The 15,797-nt window shown below is 41.7% G+C and overlaps 1 protein-coding gene across 1 annotated transcript; it reads left to right on the top strand.

Annotated features, from left to right (window-relative positions):
* LOC109227996 lies at positions 4,774 to 6,305 on the top strand. Its single transcript, XM_019393184.1, has 2 exons — positions 4,774 to 4,949; positions 5,051 to 6,305. The coding sequence occupies exons 1-2, from the start codon at positions 4,774 to 4,776 to the stop codon at positions 6,303 to 6,305; spliced, it is 1,431 nt and encodes a 476-aa protein (XP_019248729.1).

Here is a 15,797-nt window from a genome sequence, read left to right as displayed (position 1 = left end):
TTTGGCTTGAAACTTTCTTTTTATATTTTGTACTGTGCTGTAATAATAGTTTTAATTAATCATTACTATCACTTCTACATAATTTTTGTCTCTAAGTTATTTTTATACTTTTTTTGTAATTCTCACGAAGCAAAATCGATATATAATAACCAATAGATAAAATAGTAGAGGGGGAGTAATTTTTAGTAAACTATTATTCCAAGTTCGTAATCTTGCTTGCCTCAGTTTTAATTCTCACGGAGGAATTGTTGTAGGCAAGATTATAAATTTTTGTTAGTAAAAATATTCTCACGAAGTTTTTACTATCTCTTAGCACAATTCAAGCAAGAAAAATATTTCGGTCTAATCGTCACTAGTTTTAACTCAACTAATCACATAACCTCACGGAATGTTATTAATTGACTACTTCTTAGTGAACTAATATAATTGTATTAGCAATAAGCAATTATTCCTTAGAGAAATACATGTAAAAATTGAGATTTTATTGTAATATATTATCAAGTGAATTCAACGATTCCCAACTCTTTTAAATTATAAATCTTCTGCAAGTTCTTGATTTTTATTTAAGTAATTAACAAGCTCTAAACCTCACTCACTTTTCATCAAATTGATTCTCTCAAATAGTAGTTGAAATATTAAAAGTCTGTAGCATAGATGTTCCAATCTCTGTGGGACGATATCATAAACTATACTAGAATTTGACAAAGCACGAGCAGGAAAATCCTATACACATTGGCCTCGTCATTAAACATTCAAAAGGAAAAGCATTCTACTTTAGTTGTGGCATTATCCGTTCAACAATTGCAAGACATGATAACAATCACCATCAGAGCTCAATATGGCGGACTATCGCAAAGTTCGGTTTACTACTCTAAGCCTTATACTAAGAGGATTTATTATTTAACCATGCCAACCAATTATCAACCATCAAAGCTGCATCAATTTGATGGCAAAGGGAACCCAAGGCAATATATTGCCCACTTCATCGAGACTTGTAGCAATGCAGGAACGCATAGTGACCTTTTGGTAAAACAATTTGTTCGTTCTTTGAAAGGGAACGCATTTGACTGGTATATTGACTTGGAGCCCGAGTCCAATGATAGCTGGGAGCAACTTGAGAAGGAATTCCTCAATCATTTTTACAGTGCCCGAATAACTATAAGCATGATAGAGTTGACAGGCACCAAGCAAAGGAAGGATGAGCCCGTGGTGGATTACATTAATTGTTGGAGGGCGTTAAGTTTGGACTGCAAAGATCGCCCTTCAGAAATATCTACTGTGGAGATGTGCATTCAAGGAATGCACTGGGGCCTTTTGTACATCCTACAAGGGATCAAACCGCGAACTTTCGAAGAACTTGCAACACGAGCACATGACATGGAGTTGAGCATCGCAAGTCATGGAAAAGCATCTCCATTTTCTGATCAAAAGGAGTTCAAGAACAATGTTGCATCAAAGAACCAAACCAAAGAATCAATGGCGGTGAAAGCAACTTCTGTGAAGGTCACTACTAAGCAAAAAGTGAAGGAGGATAAGACCCAGAGTCAATATCCCAAAGAGGAGAAGCGTTGTCCCACCTTGAAGGAATTAAAGGCGAAGGTTTATCCATTTCCAGATTCAGACGTACCCAAGTCCTTAATGAACTGCTGGAGAAGAAAGTCATCGATCTCCCTGAATCAAAAAGGCTAGAGGAAATTGGCAAAGTTGGCGATGCGAAATACTGCAAGTTTTATCACGTCATTAGCCACCCTACAGAGAAATGCTTCGTCTTAAAGGAGAAAATTATGGCTCTTGTAAGTGAAGGAAAAATCATCATAGACATGGATGAAACAACAGAAGCAAATCATGCAAGTATTGCGCTCAAGGAAAAGAAGTGTTCAAAGTTGCATAACGTGTCAAGCACTGCATTCTTACAATTTGGAAGTTTCGAGCCTGTTGAAGTTGATCTTCCAAGGAAAACTCTTGAAGGTTCACTAGAGCTAGACAATCACTCCAAAGACAAAGACGATGAAGGTTGGATTCTAGTCACTCACAAGAAGCAAAAACATCAGGCAGTTTTGAGGCTACGACTTCCTAATTCAAGAGCGATGATGAGCAATGCAGATAGGCTACAATCACCAAGAAATATCAAATCATGTACTAGCAAGACGATTAACAGTGCCTTATCGCCGAAGTTCCGAAATCCCATCACGTTGCATGAATTCTTTTCGGGAAAATTCCTTTATGGAGGTCACGCTAGTGCAACTCATGTAGTTTCTAGTTCTGATGAAACGAAGGAAAGCAACGATGAGCTTGCTCCAATGAAAACACATGAACATCATGATGACAAAAAAGTTGTCACATGTTGTGCAACAATTTCATTCACAGATGATGACTTGCTGCTGGGGTCTAAGCCACATAACAAACCTTTGTTTATTGTAGGGTCCATTCGGGAACAACATCTCAATGGAATACTTGTTGATAATGGTTCGGATGTCAACATCATGCCAAAGATGGTGCTAAAAAAGCTTGGGATCTCTATCGATGAACTATCCAAAAGTAACCTAACAATCCAAGGTTTCAACCAAGGAGGACAACGAGCCATAGGTATGATCCACGTAGGATTATCCATTGGTGAGATGAATTCAAACACCCTGATTCACGTCATAGATGCTAAAACATCATACAACTTGTTGCTTGGACGTCCGTGGATTCATGAGAATGGGGTGGTGTCATCCACTTTGCATCAATGTCTGAAGTACAGAAGAGATGGTGAGATAGTCAAAATTGATGCAGATATCAAGCCTTTCACTGAGAAGGAGTCATACTTTGCAGACGCAAAATTCTACCTAGATTCTTGTGAACTGAAAGCGGAGAAACCATCATCAGATGACGAAGCTAGTGTTAAGTCAGAAAAGGAAAATGAGGCTCAATGGACTACCACCAAGCTGCCTAAGAAGGGAACGAAAGAAGTCTCCATTAAGATATCATCATCTGAAGGGACATACAGACAAAGACTGAGGAGCATCTGGTTTTTCTCTATGTTCCACGTGAGCGTCGAAAGAAAGGGCAACCTTTGCTACAGGAATGTACCCCTAAGAAGCAAATGAGTCACAAAGATATCCAACATTAGAAGGAGCATATGACTGTCCCAGTTGCACAAATCCCATCCATGACAGGTGAGTCTACTAAAGGCAATCTTCAAGCTAATAAAATAAAAGGGCAATATGATCATAAGGCCTTCATACTGCTTGAAAAGTCTGGTTATGAATTCTCCAATCCATTACAACTAGGAGAACTCAAAGATGAAGTCACTAGTGAAAAGATACATGGGCTCAATGAGTCCCAAATGAAGTTAAGAAAGTAAGGGCACTGCGTCGCCACTCCAAAGTTTGGGTTGGGGTTCAGTTTGGCAGAGCCTCTTCGAACTTCATCAAAGAGAAGCAAAGAGATAGCTTCATCATAATACTCCTCGGTAGAGGAGATGAAGGAAGTTTAGGGCAAGAAAATAAAACAACGGGCTTCAGTATTTGATCGCATTGGAGGCTCAACCCCTCCGGTCTCGGTGTTTGAAAGGATAAGTCACAAATGTGAACGTGTATCTTCCAAACATCTAAAAGAAGTTTCCATTACCGCAAAGACCTCTGTCTTTTGTCGCCTAGGGACCACAAGGAAGTCTCCATCTAGAAAGATACTGTCAGAATAAAAGGAGTAAGTCCATGAGGAGCGGGATTATTTTGAAGTTGTTGATGACAAAGAAATCTGTAGTGCTTTCCCATCACATATAAAGAGGAAGTCTATTCTATCGATATTTGCAGATGGTCCGCTGAAGGTGCTAAGGAGAACCATTGTTTACACTTGCCAGCCTCATAAAGAAGCAAAGGAAGAGAAAGAAGCCATGCCGACCATCCAAGGAAGTCAAAGAGAAAAGTCAGACTTTGTGGAAACATCCTATCACATAACTGTGGAAGATAGCCCATGCCTTAACGTCGACGATGAAGTACATGAGGCTCCTCCTCAACTGCAAGATGGCGGGCAATCAACTGTGGATGAGCTTCAATTTAGGTACTCCGAAAGATCCACACCTCACCTTTATTAGTGCACTGCTTACGCCTCAAGAGGAGGAGGAATATTCCAAGTTGTTGACCGAGTACAAAGATGTCTTCGCTTGGTCATATAGAGAGATGCCTGGTCTTAGTCCTAAAGTAGATGTTCATCATTTAGGGATCAAAAGTGGAGCACGCCCTGTGAAGTAGTCAGAACGCATGTTTCGACCCAAGCTTGTATCACAAATTGAAGTCGAAGTCAATAAGCTCATCGAGGCAGGATTTATTCGAAAGGTGAAGTACCCATCATGGATATCGAATATAGTACCTGTCAAGACGAAGAATGGTCAAATATGTGTATGTGTTGACTTTCGAGACCTAAACAAGGCATGTCCAAAAGATGACTTCCCGCTACCAATTATTGAACTCATGGTTGATGCTACAACAGGGCATGAAGCTATGTCATTAATGGATGGGTCTTCTGGATACAATCAAATCAGAATGTCCACAAAAGATGAAGAGTTTACTGCTTTCCGAACTCCAAAAGGGATTGCTACAAAGTGATGCCCTTCGGTCTGAAGAATGCTGGTGCAATCTACCAACGCGCGATGCAAAACATCTTTGACGACATGCTTCATAAGAGGGTGAATGCTACGTCGATGACTTAGTGGTGAAGACGAAGAGTAGGCGTTACCACCTTGAAGACCTTCGAATTGTTTTTGAAAGGTTAAGAAAATTCGACCTGAAGATGAATCCACTCAAGTGTGCATTTGAAGTTACCTCAGGAAAGTTTCTTGGCTTCATTGTGCGTCATCTTGGAATTGAAGTTGATACTGCAAAGATTGACGCCATTCAAAAAATGCCCAAGCCAAAGAACTTGAGGGAGCTTCGAAGTCTCCAAGGAAACTTAGCATTCATCCGGAGGTTCATCTCTAATCTAGCCGGACGGTGTCAACCCTTCAAATATCTATTGAGGAAGGATATCCCTTTCATTGGGATCAGTCATGTCAAAATGCTTTTGAAAGCATCAAAACATACTTGCTGAATCCACCTGTGTTAGGGGCTCCAATGTTTGGAAAGCCATTGATACTCTACATCGCGGCACAAGAACGTTCACTTGGAGCACTACTTGCTCAAGAGAATGAGGAAGGAAAGGAACAAGCCTTGTACTACCTTAGTCGAACTCTGATAGGATCTGAGTTGAACTATACGCCTGTTGAGAAAATATTCTTAGCATTACTTTATGCAATAAAGAAGCTAAGGCATTATTTTGAAGCATACACCATCAAACTCATCTCTCGAGCAGATCCCGTGAAGTTTGTGATGACTCGACCTGTTCTTTCTGAACGCCTAGCAAGATGGTCCATATTGTTTAACCAATATGAGATCACATACATACCTCAAAAAGCTATGAAAGGACAAGAACTAGGCAATTTTCTAGCTGACCACCCTCTTCTGGCAGAATGGGAGCTTTCGGATGAGTTTCCAGATGAAGACGTTTTGTTCATCGAAGAATTGCCACCATGGACAATTTTTTTTGATAGATCTGCACGTCGTAATGGTGCGAGGGCAGGTGTTGTGTTGATCTCTCCAGGAAGACAAGTCTTGCCATTCTCCTTTGTTTTAGGTGAAATATGCTCCAACAATGCTGCAGAGTACCAAGCTTTGATCGTCGATCTCGAAATGGCATTAGAAATGAAGATTCTACAGTTGGAGATCTACGACGATTCTAAGCTGATCATCAACCAACTTTTGGGGAGTTACGAGGTAAAGAAGGAAGATCTATTGTCATACCATGAATACGTTTCTGGTTTACTTGAAAAATTCGACCGAGTGTTCTTAAACCACATCCCAAGAGAAGAAAATCGCAAGGCTGATGCTTTGGCTAACTTGGCCACGATGATGGCACTTGGAGAGACTGAGTCAACAAAGGTATATGTGTGTCATCGATGGGTTATTCCTAGACTTCTGGATCTTCAAGTCAACGAAATCCATCATACGTTTGTTCGAGTGATTGAAGAAGAAGATTGGAGGCAAACACTGATAGAGTACCTTGAACATGGAAAGTTACCTGAAGATCCGCGACAAAGAACAGACATCAAACGAAGAGCACCACGATTCATCTTCTATAAGGGAACATTGTTTCGCTGCTCTTTTGAAGGACTATTCTTGCGATGTCTTGACAAAAAAGAAGCCCGCCAAGCGATGGAGGAAGCACATTCTGGATCATGTGGAGCACCCAAATCTGGTCCCAAGCTCCATTTCGCATCAAGAGGATAGGCTACTACTGGGCGACATTGGTGAAGGATTGCATGGATCATGCCAAAAGATGTCAAGCGTGTCAATTTCATGCCAACTACATCCACCAACCTCTAGAGCCTCGTCACCCAACTAAGCTTCATGGCCTTTTGATGCATGGGGACTTGATGTTGTTGGACCACTTACAAAGTCATCAAAGGGACAGATGTATATATTGGCCGCTACGGACTACTTCTCTAAATGGGCGGAAGCTGTTCCACTCAAGGAGGTGAAAAAGGAAACCATTGTTGATTGTATCAAGTCATTATAATTTTTAGGTACGGCATACCAAGATACATAATCACTGATAATGGAATGCCATTTGACAACAAGCTCGTGAAGAGTCTATGCGAGAAGTTTAGTTTCAAACAACATAAGTCTTTAATGTATAATGCACCTGCCAACGACCTTGCTGAAGCTTTTAACAAGACGCTTGGTAACCTTTTGAAGAAAGTTGTTGCAAAGAATAAGAGAGACTGGCATGAGAGAATTGTTGAAGCTTTGTGGGCATACCGGACAACCTTCAGAACTGCTACGCAAGCAACTCCTTACTCTTTGGTGTATGGCGTAAAAGCAGTCCTGCTGTTGGAGCAACAAATTTCATCATTGCGGATAGCAAGGGCTCTCGTCCGAAGAGAATGTTCAACTTCGCCTAGGAGAGTTAGAGGCACTGGATGAGAAAAGATTAGAAGCGCAACAAAAATTGAAATGCTATCAAGCTCGACTAGCTAGAGCCTTCAACAAGAAAGTGCGTCCATGATCATTCCAAGTGGGAGACTTAGTCCTAGCTGTTCGACGGCCCATAATCCTCAACAAACGCATATGCGACAAGTTTACCTCAAAATGGGATGGGCCATATGTTGTGAAAGAAACCTATTCAAGTGGCGCATACAAAATTGTCGATAAGGATGGTCTCAAAGTTGGTCCGATCAACGGAAAATTTCTGAAGCAGTACTTCCCATGAAAGTCACCTACGCTCCTCGACGTACGAGCCTAAACTGCAAGTCATGACGCTCCTCAACGTACGAGCCTAAACTGCAAGTCATGATGCTCCTTGATGCATGAGCTTAAACTGCATATTGCTACACTCCTGGCCCGTATGAGTCTAAACTGTGTACGGCCAACAAAAAAAAGAGTCTGCTAGGTTGAAAACCTCGAAAGAGGCTGCCTAGGCAAAAGTCAAGACCAAAAAAAAAAAGAAACTCACCCCTTTGAACTACATTATGACTTGATCCTCTTCACCAAGGTACGTAGGCAGCTTAGAGTTTCATTCTAAGTTCAGCCACATGAGTTTTAGTTTGGCGTCATCGGATCATTAATTCTTCCAAGTATAGAGGTAGATATCTATGAGGAAAAAAGACGATTTTCTTTGATGTATAAAAGATATTTTATTGCTTCAATAGTACAAAAGCTGATACATCAAAAAATGTAGAGACAAAAGGAATTAGGCATTTCCTATACAAAAGCCTAAGTCATGAAAATGATCGTAAACTAGGCTCTGTGGATGACTCGTCTTGAATTCTTCTTCCAAGTCCATATGACGTCTCCACATTTTGATACACTATCCTCAATGCCTCGTATATAAGAAGTCACCTCTCTTGAAAAACCGTCAATCACCACGGGAGCCGCCATTGATAAACTTCAAGACCGTCAACAAATCAAGTGCAACAGTTGGTGAATGGGTGACTCCGCATCTTGTATGACATCTCAGACTGATATCTGGACTCGTTGAACTTCTTTGCAAGTCTGCAAAAGAAATAAACAAAGAGATAAGATTCGTGATGATAAGCCGAATCCATTGCAAGGTTGTAGAATCAACTTCAAAAATATTTGTTAGGCTAACTAAGAATGAATGGAGCTTCATCTTCAACAAGATTATATTTCTCGACGTCTGAATTTCATAGGATCAAACTGTTGGTGATTTCGACGCTCCTAGTTCAAGATACAATTTTTCTGGCTGAAAGCACGCAAACCTGAAAGTTCCCTGCGGTCAGTTCGACTTTCAATATTTTTTTGTTTCTAGCCCGAAAAGAGTTACGGGATGGAATTTTTTATGTGTTGTGTCTCTAGGAGTTTTCTTTCCAACGGCACAAACGGATTGTAATTCCGATACTCCTAGCTCAAGATGCAATTATTTTCGCTGAAGGTACGCAAATCTGAAAGTTCACTGCAGTTAAGTCGATGTCGCGAATTTTCTGTTGATATCCCGAAAGGAGTTCTGCCATGAAATTTATAGGTACTTCTGGTCTCTAAGTTTTCTTTCTAACGATGCAAACAGATTATAATTTCGACACTTGTAGCTCGAGATATGAATTTTTTCACCATAGCGCGCAAAGCTGAAAAGCAATTTCGCGGACAGATGGGTCTAGTTCAGAAAGTTTATGCGCACAATCTACTAGGAATTCTTTTATGATATCTTGAATATTTTATTATCTCTGAGTCTTCTTTCCATTGGCGCAGACGGCTAGCGATTTGGACGTTCCTAACTTGAGATATGTGCGTTCCAATTATAGCATGCAGTGCTGTGAAGCCGAAATGACAGACTTGTGCATCGCCTTCAAAAGTTCATTCTAAGTTGTCCCGATGGAATTTGGCCCCAAATTTTGGTTATGTCACTGTGGTGCAAGTTTTGATTGTGCAGAACCAAGCGGATTGCAGTTTGGACACTCTTAGGTCGATATACGATTTTTTCAATGCGAGCATGAAATGCTATGAAGTCAAAACAGCAGAGACGCGCCAAGTGCTTGCTCGTCGAAGTTGGAAAAGCCTACTCCAGTTGTCTTGCTCGCCAGCCTGCAACAATGAGATATGGTATATGTCGCACTCGCCACTGATGAAATATGGTCTCTCCGAGCCTCCAAGAGTAGGGATTTCGTCGCCGAGGTTGAAAGGACACTTCATGTATCTTTCTCACCGAGCCGCAACAAAGAGACTAGTGGTTTGCTTGCAATTCATCTTCCTAGGGATATCAAGATCGCTGTAACTCTCTCAAATCTTGCAAAAGAAAATTTTTAGGAGTCCTCGGTGCCAATAGCACGACGTTTCAGCACATGACACTTCAACTCGACTCATAAATATCGATGTAGACACCACAAAAGCACAAAAAAAATTACTCCAACAGGTGAGGAAAAAGCTGCCAAGATACAAAGACTTAAGAGTGGCTTCAGGATCTGCAAGCCCCAAGGTAGTTTCTGTTGGAATTATTCATAGCAAAGTCAAAAATTTCTTTTTGAAATTCCATTTACAACCAATAGCAATGAGTTGTTTCTCTTGCATGAAGCCTTAAAGCCAAGTGTTGAATGACTTGGGCAAATGACTATGCAAATCTACCAAATATCTTCATGCATGGAAGACAAGATACACTTGTCAATATTGGAGCCAAATGTCTTCATGCATGGAAGACAAGATACACTTGTCAATATTGGAGCCAAGTGGACTAACATAATGGGACAAGTGTCAAAAGTCTCTCGACACTTGTCATACATGCAACCCCCTTAATTTCCTATAAATAGGTTATGAATTAGCCATCATAATCACTCAATTTCTTAACCAAGAATACATCTAGCTAATCATTCCTTTCTTCCTAGTCTTCTTTGTGAATTATCCAACACATAAAATACCTTCATCTTCTCTTCTTCTCGGGTAATTGTTTTGTGCAAATTCTAAACTTCCAGCCACGAGTGCACGTGTTTGGAGGTGCTGTGGAACCTTGGGGAGCGACCGGCCTTAACAATTTGCACCCAGTCGGGCCGAAATCGCTTTCAAGGCAGTGGCTTGCCACGACACAATATTTTTGATAAGTTGTTCTTCTTTCCGTCTTGTTCTTAGTCAATATTATCTACTCATTTTTCTTACAATTTGAAAGCGATTTTCCATATAATATTGACTAATGGCCACCACTTTGAACAAAACACTTCCTGATCTCTCAAAGCTTGAGCCTTTAGATGGAAATAATTACAAACGTTGGTCCCAGAAACTTTTAATTTTCTTTGAACAATTAGAAGTTGATTATGTTTTGTTGCACGATCCTCCTGCTGATATTATTGCTAATAGTTCTAATACTGCTAATATTGATGTTGTTGATGATGTTGCTAAGAAGAAATTTTAAAAAGGATAATAAAACAGTAAGAGGGCATATGCTTAACCATATGACTAACCTTCTCTTTGATTTGTTTATAAATTATAAATCTACTAAAGTCATATGGGACAGTTTGGAGAAGAAATATGGTGCTGATGATGCAGGAAAAAAGAAGTATGTCTTTGGAAAGTGGATCAAGTTTCAGATGGTTGATGATAAGCCAATCATGGAACAGGTTCACGAGTATGAGAACTTAACCGCTGTTGTTTTGAACGAAGGCATGGAGATGTGTGAGATTCTTCAGGCTAATATTTTGCTTGAAAAGTTCCACCTTCCTGGAGTGATTACAGGAATCAACTAAAACATAAGAAGAAAAACTTAACTCTTCAAGAACTAATCAGTCACATGAGGACTGAGGAAGCAAACCGTTGTCTCAAAGATGAGGAGTCTGAACGACTTAAGGATAAGATGAAATCTCTCTCTCTTAATTCTTCTAAAGCTAACCTTGTGGAATCTTCTAGTACTTTTGTAAAAGACAGGTTTAAAGGAAAACAGAAGAAAGGCCAGAAGAAAGGACATGTAAAGAAGCAGAATTACTTCAATAAGCCGGAAGGCCACATTCAAAAGTCGAAAGGACCTTGCTATGTCTGCGAAAAAATTGGTCACAAGGCTTTTCAGTGCAACCAGAGACAAGGACAAAGCTCAAAGAATGGAGGAAAAGCTCCGGTCCAAGCCAACCTTACTGAGGGTGGTGATGTCATTGCTGCTGTAGTTGTTGAAGTAAAAATGGTGGCTAACAAGACTGATTGGATACTGGACACAAGCGCTTCAAGGCATCTTTGCGCCAACAAAGAGTTGTTTCACGACTTTGAGGAATCTGCTGATGGCGAGTGTGTCTACATGGGTAACTCCACTACAACTGGAGTTATGGGTAAAGGAAAAATTCTCCTTAAGCTAACTTCTGAAAAACCTTAGCCTTGAACAATGTTCTGTATGTACCCTCCCTTCGTAGAAACTTAATTTCTGGTGCGCTTCTCAACAAAGCAGGTCTTAAACTTGTTTTTGAATCTGATAAAGTTATTATTTCTCGTGGGGGAGACTTTGGTGGTAAAGGTTACCTTAGTGGGGGTTTATTTGTACTAAATATCGCTAAAGAGATTACTAATAATGCTAGTACTTTTAATTCTGCTTATATTACTGAGTCTATTGATTTGTGGCATGGTAGACTAGGGCATGTTAATATTGCTTCTATTAAAAGACTTAGAAAAATGGAATTAATTCCTGCAGTTAATGTTGATAATTTTCTAAGTGTCCTATTTGTGTAGAAGCAAAACATACCAAGAAGCCTTTTAAGAATGTAACTAGTAGAAAAACAGAATTGCTTGAACTAGTACATTCAGACTTAGCAGATTTCAAAAACACTGTTAGTAAAGGTGGAAAGAAATACTATATCACCTTTGTAGATGACTTTTCTAGATACACTAAGGTATATCTTCTTAAGTCAAAAGATGAAGCTGAAAGCATATTTTTAAAATACAAGGCAGAAGTAGAGAATCAATTAAATAGAAAAATCAAGAGACTTAGGTCTGACAGGGGTGGTGAATATAGTACTAATACTCTAGAAGCCTTTTGTGAGGAAAATGGTATTATACATGAGATTAGTGCTCCCTATACTCCCCAATAAAATGGTGTAGCCGAACGGAAAAATAGAACCCTTAAGGAAATGATGAATTCTATGCTTTTGAGTTCGGGTTTATCAGATAATATGTGGGTGGAAGTTATTTTATCTGCATGCTATGTCCTTAATAAAGTCCCTCATAAGAAGTTAGATAAAACTCCATATGAGTTATGGAAAGGGTTTGCCCCTAACTTAAAATTTTTGAAAGTGTGGGGGTGTTTGGCTAAGGTTGGTCTACCTGATTTTAAACAAGTAACTGTTGCACCCAAGACTTTTAATGCTATTTTCATTGGTTATGCTCAACACAGTGCCGCATATAGATTTATGTCTTTGAATGATAATTCTATTTGTGAATCTAAAGATGCAGAATTTTTTGAGCATATTTTTCCATTAAAAAATAATGTGCCTAATAATACCTGTACATCTATGCATGCTAATTCTCATATTGTGCCTTCTTCTATTGTTACTGCTAATAAGCATGAAAATAAACTTAGAAGAAGCAAGAGGCGTTGTGACGACCCAAAGGGTCATCACCTATTTCCTCATCCACTCCGTGCTTCCGAGGTCTTGAAAACCTCATTTTTACTTGCCTCGATTTGCGTGCACAGTCCGGGCGCGTAGCCGGAAAACTTTTATGTTGAAATATGTGAATTCTGTAAAAAATTTGAAGAATTTTGATATTAATATGATTAAAGTTGACTTTGGTCAATATTTTTGGTAAACGGATACGGACCCGAGATTGGACGGTCCCAGAAGGTCCGTAGGAAAATGTGGGACTCGGGCATGTGCCCGGAGTCGAATTCCGAGGTCTAGAGCCCGAGGAAAGAATTTTTCTGTGAAATTGTTTTTCTGAAATTATTAAGGAAAATGGAAATGAAAATTGATCAAAAGACTGTGGTATCGGGGTCGTATTTTGGTTACGACACCCGGTACAAGTCTTATATATTGTTTAAGCGCTTTCTGTAAAGTTTGGTCGAAATCGGACGTCGTTTGACGTGTTTCGGACTATAAGTTCCAAATTTGAAAGTTCATGAAGTTTAGAAGAAAAATCATGAGTTTTGAGGCTTGATTCTATGAATATGATGTTATTTTGGCGATTTGACCGCGCGAGTAATGTCATGGGCGGCTTTCCAGCCATGCCCCATGACCCCTTGGGCGCGCCCCGTGGCGTCCTAGCGAACCTCCCAATGCCTAGCGCCACGGACGGCCCCGTGGTCTTGGCCGCGCCAAGTGACAAGTGCGCAGGTGCCTCTGTCGCCCCACCGATATCCCTCGCGAGCGCCATGCCGCAGGCAGAAGCCAACAGCGCCGCGCGCGCAGACCGTGATGCCAAAGACACTGCTGCTGACAACGGACCTGCTGCTGCCTTATAGAAAACTAAGTCATTTTCATTGTAAATATAGAGTAGTTTATTTCATGCACTTCCATTATGTTTCTCTAGCTTAATTAGGTCTACTCCTGTAACTTTGGTTTATTTTTTTTAAGTACTATTAGGGGGGATCAAGCAATCAAAACTTTCTAGCAAGCAAGCAATTCTCTGTACTGGTGTCTCTCCCCCTCGACACCGCGTTGCTTTTCTGTAATAGCTTTCATTAATGCAATCAAGCTTTCTTTCATTCTGAATTCTCATTTCTGTTCTCTCAAATGCTCTTGACATTGGTTTTCCTGTACGGCACTGACAATCTCGTCTAGCGTACGGAGGGGACCTCAGTTGGCGGACAGCAACTGAACGGACATCAGTTGCCTAGCCGTACGTTGCCCTTCCAAGGAATCTCAGGAAGGCGCCGCGTATCAGTTGGTATCAGAGCCCAGGCTCGACATCGGACGAGGGAACGTATTGACATACCACCATTTTTGACCATGGTGAATCATGGGGACGGTTGAGGTATGGCGGCCTATCATGGATACGGTGCCTGAACTAAGAACCAGCCTACTGCAAAGGTTGGACGACCTGGACCGCAGAGTGCTTCGGGTCGAATTTGACGTTGAAAACATCAGTCGCGACTCCGAGGGAGACCGGCAGACGGCAGCCACAGAGGCAGCCGAAATCTTTGACAAATTCGAGGGGCTCCAGCAGGAGCGCACCGAGGATTTAGCCCACAGGGCACAAGAGGCAGAAAAGGTGACTGCCATGCAACAAACCATTGACAAATTGACAGACCAACTCAATGTTGTCAACTCTGCTTTACAGGGCCTACTCCGAGGAGGTGGAAACCAAATCGGAGGTGCTGTGAACTCCGCTCCCGTGACAAAGAAGCTGAAAATTCCTGAGCCAAAGCCATACAGTGGAGCTAGGAATGCCAAGGAAGTGGAAAACTTCATCTTTGACGTCGAACAGTATTTCGATGCTGTTGGGGATCTGGAGGAAGCTAAGAAGGTAGCAACTGCTGCCATGTATCTTTAGGGTGATGCTAAACTCTGGTGGCATGTGAAGTACGAAGCCATCAAGGCCGGTGAAGATACTCTCGACACATGGGCCGAACTGAAGGCAGCTATACGCCTGTAGTTCTTCCCCGAGAATGTTGAATATAATGCAAGGAGAAAACTACGGGAGCTCCGCCAAACAAAATCAGTGCGGGACTACGTGCGAGAATTCTCCGCACTCATGCTCAGCATACGCGACATGGGGGATAAGGACAAACTCTTCACCTTCATGGAAGGGTTGAAACCTTATGCCCGCGTGGAGCTACAGAGACAAAGGGTAGATTCCCTTCCCAAGGCAATCCAAGCAGCTGAATGCCTTGGGGACTATCAAATGGAAGCTCGAAGGGACAGGCCGCAGCCGCCTGCCCGAGCAGGGTTCAAAGGGGCCAGCCCAGTAGTGGTGGTCCTAGTAAAAATGGGGGAGATCGGAACTCAAACAAAGCTAGAGCTCCTTCCTCCGGCAGCAACAGTGCTACGCCAAACAACAATGACCGGGCGAGAAAGCCCCCTTCAGGATGCCGTTCTCAGACGATGCGGAACAGACTGAGTAGGTGCCTTCAATGCAATTGTGGGTTCCATTTCTGAGGCACTAGCGGAGACCAGTGCTGGTATTCGTAAGAAGAAGGACTCATGTCCCGTCTCCAGGAAAGGGAAAAAGAAGGCGAATGAGGAGACTCCTCTTAAACAAGAGAGGACCTTAATGTTCGTCGAGATGAAGGTGAATGGCAAGCCCATTCGGGCTATGATAGACACGGGTGCTACCCACAACTACTTAGCCTCGACTCAGGTGGAGCGCCTTGGGCTAGTTGTAGGGAAAGGTAAAGGTAGCGTCAAGGCTATCAACTCACCTCCCCAGCCAGTGGGTGGAATAGCTAAAGAAGTACCGGTGAAGCTTGGGCCTTACGAAGGAAAATTCAACCTGCGAGTGGTGATCATAGATGACTTCGAGTTGATTGTTGGGCTGGAATTCCTAAGGCAAACCAACACCATGCCTGTACCATTTGCATACATGCTACTGATGATGGGTACCAATAGGGCCAAGCCCTGCATTATCCCGTGCCTGCCCATGAAGATGGCCGTTGAGAACATCTCGGCCTTGCAGCTGAAGAAGGGGGTCAAAAGGAATGAACCTACGTTCCTGGCAACCCTCTGCATTGAAGATATAGAACGCTCCTCGGGTCCCATTCCTGAACCCGTGAAGGAGTTACTACTGGAGTTTGAAGATGTCATGCCACAAGACATGCCAAAGCGGCTCCCGCCTAGGCGCACTGTGGACCATGAAATTGAGTTGGTG

The sequence above is a fragment of the Nicotiana attenuata genome, chromosome 6 (genome assembly GCF_001879085.1).
Source record: "Nicotiana attenuata strain UT chromosome 6, NIATTr2, whole genome shotgun sequence".
Lineage (NCBI taxonomy): Eukaryota > Viridiplantae > Streptophyta > Magnoliopsida > Solanales > Solanaceae > Nicotiana > Nicotiana attenuata.
This window is presented reverse-complemented; position numbering and strand designations above follow the sequence as displayed.